Source organism: Primulina tabacum, chromosome 1 (assembly GCF_025594145.1).
Source record: "Primulina tabacum isolate GXHZ01 chromosome 1, ASM2559414v2, whole genome shotgun sequence".
Lineage (NCBI taxonomy): Eukaryota > Viridiplantae > Streptophyta > Magnoliopsida > Lamiales > Gesneriaceae > Primulina > Primulina tabacum.
In genome coordinates, this window is record NC_134550.1 from 19,038,378 (window position 1) to 19,045,348 (window position 6,971).

A 6,971-nucleotide genomic window follows, 5' to 3' on the forward strand; every position below is an offset into this window, starting at 1 on the left:
AAAAAGTTTTGCTTCTGAACTTTCCAAGTGAAAGTCATCCGAGTAAGCAAGCTTAAGAATTTTAAACCATTACTCATTTCGTAAAATTGCAGATTATCTACTTAATAGTTGGCTGAATTACTAATATGTACTTGTAGGCTTATTGGATTTGATCATCGCCAATCAGCGCTCTCTAGAATTTCTTCAAGGGAATATTTTGATGTGAGCCTCACATTTCATGTCAATATTGAGAAGAATAGCCCCACTCCCCGATGCAATTATGGAAACGAGATTAGATACTGTAAGTGAAAGTGCTCAAGCCAGATAATTTTTATTAGCTGTAGCTGATGCTATGTTTCTGCCCAAGATTTACTTACCAAAAACCAAAAAAAAAAGTGTATGAATGCTTAGTCTAAGGATGCACTGTATAACATACTTATACTAATTGTTTTTTGTGTATGATACCAAAAAAGTAAAATACCATGGCCCTTCTAAATCCTGAAGAACGAGAGCAGATGGAGATAATACTTAAATACATTGAAAATGAGGATCTTCGGAAATGGAGGCTGCCTGATACCCAAGCATTTAAAATTGGATTCTGGGATTGGCAGTCGAAATTGAACTGCATCACTAATCCATGGATGTATCAACAAGTTAAATTGAATTCCAGTCAGAAAAGCATGTTCATTTCATGCAATTTCTAGGTTTACCAGTTCATTTAGTATAAGTGCCAGCAAAAGGATTATTTAACTTTTCGCTAATCATTTCTAGCACTGCACCTGACAATTAATACTAAAAGGAGTTTCGGGGTAAATTTAATGCTGCCACCTTTGGGGTTTATTGATTTCGTGCTTTTCATTGTATTAAATTAATTTGGTCCATTTGTTTACATGAATAGTTGATGGAGATTAGTGCTGCAGACTTAATCAAGGACGGGAAGGCCTATCTTTGCAAATAAGCTATTTTATAATGCTTTTAGAGTTCGGTTAGGAAGAGGATTTTATGGGGAGTGCTTGGTAAACATCCTCAAGTAATTCTCGTATTTCCCATCATGTGCTTCAGTTAGGTTCTAGTTCATGGTCTAATGATGAATTTCATACTTGGGTACTTTTTCATTGTTCACATTAGGCGCTAGAAAACTAAACAGATTTTGCTTATATCGTCTGGCATCTTTCTTTGAATTCTTGAGCTTGTATTTTTTACTGTTAGGGATTTAGAGCTGATGGAAATTCAGAATTGAGTGATGAAATTGGGAAGGAACTGAGTAAAAAGAGTGTGGCTGCTGGGCTAAGGTGATTTACTTCGATCCTTTTATTCTTGGTTAATTCTCTCCTCTTTTAATTTCCATGTTATTCTATTTTGATTAATGAATAACAATCGATTTGGCAAGTTTTCTTTGCTAAAGTTTTATAGACTCGAATTTCCAAACCTAAGAGCACACACGTATAAACATACATTTGAGTAGACAGTATTACAAACTCTTGCCACTCAATGAATTTTGTTACTTCCTGCAAAAGCTGTGGTGTTTCTTAGTTGTGAATTTTTTGTCATCTTAATGCATCCCCTGATAAAAACAGCCTATTGGAGCTGTGATATACATGCAGCGCAATAATCTAAAAATCTGCCTAAGAACTACAGAGAGCAGTACAGATACTTCTGAAGTTGCCAAGGTTTGGATTGAAACAAGGTAACAAACAAATTCAGCTTGTTACATTCCCCCTTCCAAAGATTTTGAATCAGTCCCGAGAAGAATTATTTTTCGAAGTAGATTTTTTCGCACATCCAAACTCCTGCGTGGTGGAGTGTGGAGTGGGTTTGCCAAGTTCCAGCTCATTTATTATTCACATGGACGAGTATAATAAGTGGCTTTCACCACAATAATCATCAATAAGTTGAGGTAAATTTCAAGTTTGAATTACAAGGGAAGAAAATCCATTCATTCTCAACTGAATTGTTTTTGCACAGTAGCACCTTCTTATTGGTGTGCATGCATACGGGCATGGACACAACATGGATAAGAATTTTTTTTATAAAAGTGTTAGGATGATATGGCAAGGGTACAACTATTTTATCTTGGTGATATGCACAGAAATGATAAATTAAATAAATAAATCAAAATATAGAAGACATCAGTTATATCTAATACTTTACTATTCTACGCTATATTTATCTTCCTTAAAACATTTTCTTTTCTTTGCATTCACTTTATGTAGCCTCCTTTTATTTGATTTATATGCAAGTGTAGTTGGAAATTTGATTGTATTGACAGACCTCCAAGAAAGTAGGCTTTGATACTCACAAATGCACATTCATCTGTGGTGCATGATGCTTGAAACAGTTGACATTCTTTATGTATGGTTGATGCTTTGAGTGTTCCCCTGCTGTAGGAAAAAAATTGCGGTCTAGGCATGGATTCAAGTAATTGCATACTGTGAGGTACTTGCATATCCACTGCTGCCTCAAAATTTTCATCCTGGTTAGTGGACTGCTGGCACTCGTTCGGTTTCCTTTTGGAAAAATATTGCAGTGCTGAACCACAGTTTCGGCAAGGTGAAGCTTGATTTGGTGTCGTGAGTGCTAAATCTTTCCTTTCGTTAAACGCTAATGAAAGTGGTATGGACACTCAAAAGGACATATTGAAAAGCCCATCTTCCTCAGCTGTGCCCCAGCCCACAGTTACCAACATGCCTGGAATGCAGTCAAAATGAGCTTGTGTGAGTAAAAAATTTTACTATGGTATTCCAGATTTTAAGAACTAATCCAACTTCCATCTTTCTCAGAGCGGTAGAACTTGGTGGTCACATTGCTTGGCAATCCCAACTTCAGATATTTCTGGCTACGAGACATCAGAACGTACGCTGGGGTCGTACAATCTTAGGTGGAGACTATTTAACTTGAAACAGGTGTTTAAGAACCCATTGTATATAATAAAATAATCAAGATAACGTCTGTCATTATTGTGAACTTCTTGAAAAGAATAATCCAAAGTGTTCAATTTGAGAAACACAAGTGTATTTATTTGCGATTATTATTATATTATAATCGATAAGCATCATATTCCCCCGTGTATCAGTCAATCGGTTCCTCCACAAATGCATGATTCTTAACATGAAAAATATGTATCATATAAGGCGGTGGTGTCATCTCACTGCTAGTCACTGTCTCGAATCATTTTCTAAATTACGCCAATGTTAACATTTGCGTGGAATCTTTGGTACCCGACAAAGTGAATACCCCTCTTATTTTGGCAGTTTGATAGAGATCTAGCTTTGTCTAAGAAAGAAAAAAAAAATTTCCCAGTAAAGCATAGCCAACTCCCTAGGTTCTGACAAGTTCCAAAATGATTTAAATAATGCATTTTGGTTCAAATTATATGTTCTTTCGTGTAATCTATAAAACGAGAGAACTTGGTTGAACCGTTGGGATGACCGCGAATTTATAAAAAAAACACCCTCAAGGTTTGGTTTAAGGAACATATCCATTCCATATTTACTTGGATCATTATGAATGCCAGATGAACAATAAACAATCACATGACCCCATTGATACACGATCATTTCTGGCAAAAACATGATTGTACATCACCAGAGGAAATGCCAACGAATTTGCAATGATTTTAGACAAAAAAAAATGGTATGCACTACTTCTGTCGTAAGAAAACACTACACGGTATTTCATCAATTATTTACATCCTCTTCTCTTTCCCTAATCTTTTCACTAAAAACTAACAACTTCGAGACTCACAATCTCAAACAAAGGTTTGCGCATCATCCCAACAACCAACATCATTCCAAAATAGGATTAAAAAAACCCAATAAACCAGGAATCAGCTCAACTTTTGCCACCTGCGAGAATCATTTCACATTTTTAGGGAATTGGCCAAGACCAAGAGTTAATAAGATAGGAAAACGAGTACAAAAATTACTTATATACCTCATCAATGAACATCCGAATCTGTCAAAACAAAGAGATTGAGCCGTTTCCCAGTCCATCAACAACACTCCTGTCTCGTATCTTTAGCACGATGCATGGACTGAGCATCATCTGCATCAGAGTCACTTCCAGAAGAACTCCCTGAATCAGAATCTGTAAAAGGAAGCTCAAACTAATGAGCCATGTCTATGAACATTTCCTTTTGTTTGTCTGCAATTCCAAGCAACAAATTCATCAACACAATGTAGAAACGCAAGAATCAGTATCAGTACCACTGGAAGATGAGGAATCACTGCTCGAGCTGCTGGAACTACTTGAACCACTGCTGACATTGGGTCGATCATCCTGATTATTTCCAACACCAACTCCGACACCAGCCCCTTCATCTTTCTCAATCTCCACAGGAGGAAAGCTAGCAGCTGGCATATCATCATCGATATCAACATCTTCATCATAGTGTTCTTTTGACTTTTTTACCGATCCATCATTGTCATCTTCCAGTGTACCCTGAACCAAAATTAGCATCCTAGTCACCAATCATAGCACAGCAGAAAACTAATTCGATCAACAAATAATTAATGACAAAGCTTGGAATTAAGTAATACCATTTCCAACTCAGTAACTGGTGTAGATGGAGCAACTTCAAGAACAGAGTTATTATTCATCATCAATGCTTGCCGCTTGGTCTTACTCACTAGCTTCTTCCAGTTGGTCACAAAGCGATCGAGTTCCCAAAGTGTCTCTGTATCAAGGGCTTCAATGTCAAGCTCAATTTCATCACCATCCTGAGCCAAGTGCTCGTTCCTCTTCCTAATAATTTGAACCAACTGGGGCATCTTTTCTTGAGGCAAACTCTGCAATCCAATTCCAAGCTTCTGTTTCTCTTCCATACTCATCTCCCTCTTATTTTGATCCTTCGCACGGGGCTTCGGCTGCTTGACTGTCCCCGATCCTCCTCTTACAACTTTGGGCTCATTAACAGGTAGAGAAGGCGCCGCTTGAGGAGAAGGATTTCTATCCAGCATTGGCAAATGGTTCGAAGATGGAGGAGGAGGATTCGACGCAGTAGAAGCACTCGAATGCGCTTGCATTGGCATTTGCAATCTCTCTTGCTTCTTGCCGACAGTCTGAACTGGACTCTCTTTCGATTTCGTCATTTTCCCTCTTAATGGAGAGGACCGAAGAATCTGATTATGATTATTCCACGAACTTCCCTGCAAATCTTCGATGCCCGCAACGTACCTTTCTTGGTTAACACTAAATTCTCGAGACTCCCTCACCCAATCATGATTAGAAAAGCTATCAATCTTATTTTGTATCGGCTTAAACATTTCCTCAAACTTGGAAAGCATCTGCTCGGCCATCCCATTGACAGGATCAGCCTTCGGGTTGTACAGCAGAGCATTGTTGAACGTCAACCTCACATCCGCAGCAAATTCAGTTGGAGAAGAATACAGATTCTTCGCAAGATTTGCTTTAACAGTACCCAAATCCATTGGGCACTTCACAATTAGATGGTAATCGTGAAGCCCTAACGCCATTGCATCCACGGGCGCTTTGAAAACCCACCCACATTTATGTTTCATTAATTTTGTCAGAATCTGCTTGCATTCCTTCAAGAAACAACCAATATCGATGGCTTTATCATGTCCACCATTACGTAGATCAAACCCATTGTTCAATCTCGAAGAATCCTTAAAAGAAGCAACAGGACCCCCGGAGAGTTTGTTTACGGGAACCTTCTTCGATTTTGCCTGAGATTTTGGGTTTCTCGAAAAGTCAAATTGACCCGAATCAATTCGATCTCTCAAATCTCGAACCAGATCCAATTCAGAGGAAAATCGTCTACGGAGACCAATAAGCTCGGACTTCGTGTAGGTGGCGACATTGAACGTCAAATAGCTGCCGTAATTGAAAGCGTTACGGCTAGTGGAAGTCTGATTGAAGGAGTAAGCATCGTCGGAGACCGCCTGCGTGGCCGCCGGACAATCAACGTTTATATTATGGCGACGGCCGACACCTATGGCATCGTTCACGGCGGGGTGGTGGAATTGTTTCTGTTTTTTCTTAGGGTTCGGGTTAGGGTTAGAATCTAGGTGACGATTTGAGCAAGGAATCTTCCCCATGAGGACCCAGCTCGAATCATTCTGAATTGCTAACACGGCAGACGCCATAAATCGCACCGACGGCGGTTCTCAGGCAAATCAACTCTCCGACAACGATTTCCGCAAAAATCATGTAAAGAATCGCCAAATTCGTCAATAGCAAACCCCGAACCGGATCGCCACAAGCAAAGAATCAAGCTTCTGCCGCCGAAATCTGAACAAAGGCGCAGAAAGCAACCGAAACGTAGCTAATATGGTGATTAGGGTTTGTAGATTGAGCGAGGAACAAGATGAGAGGAGGGCGATTCTTAAAGGCGGTGAGATCTGCCCGTAGGTATTTCGGGCAGGTTGTGGGCCGTTGGATCCCCGTGATATGTTGATCCAAGGGTAAAGTAAAGTTTGTTTGCTGGCTTGGGGATTGACCGTGACATCTGTCATCGACGCTTGAGATCAGGTCTCTTCGACACGTGTTCGAATACTGATCGCACGATTGAGTGGTAACGCATTTGGGTTTGGAGTGAATTTGGGCCACATGTGGCATGAATTTAGGGTTTTTTAAAAGGCTATTGGTGGGGCCACAGGGAGGGTGACGTGGAATTGGGGAACGTTAATGTGTAGAAAATTCGTTCGGAAGGGTAAGGGACACTTCCAAGTATTAAACCCCAAGTATGCCGAAATTACCATATTGCCTTCTCAGGATTTCTTCGTTCGCTTAGCTTTTAATATTTTGTTTTGTTTTGTTTTGATCAAAATGTTATATTTTAATCTTTAAAATTAGTTATTTATCTTCATAAACTTCATGCACGGTTGGATTTTAATTTTTAAAATATTGTAATAAATTTATCTCGTACATAACATGTACACAAAACATATACAGATCATTTATTGTGATATGAATAGATATGTATTTTGTCGTTATAATTGTATCTGATCAATATTGGTTTTATTTATTTT

The 6,971-nt window shown here is 38.9% G+C and overlaps 1 protein-coding gene across 1 annotated transcript; it reads right to left on the reverse strand.

Moving 5' to 3' along the window:
• Positions 1 to 3,494: 3,494 nt before the first annotated feature.
• On the reverse strand, positions 3,495 to 6,306 carry LOC142542658 (transcription factor GTE2-like). Its single transcript, XM_075649416.1, has 4 exons — positions 4,518 to 6,306; positions 4,185 to 4,419; positions 3,913 to 4,065; positions 3,495 to 3,824 (listed from the first exon to the last, which is right to left on the reverse strand). Exons 1-3 carry the CDS (start codon positions 6,084 to 6,086, stop codon positions 3,971 to 3,973), a joined length of 1,899 nt encoding a protein of 632 aa, XP_075505531.1. The 5' UTR covers positions 6,087 to 6,306; the 3' UTR covers positions 3,495 to 3,824; positions 3,913 to 3,970.
• Between the last annotated feature and the right edge of the window lie 665 nt (positions 6,307 to 6,971).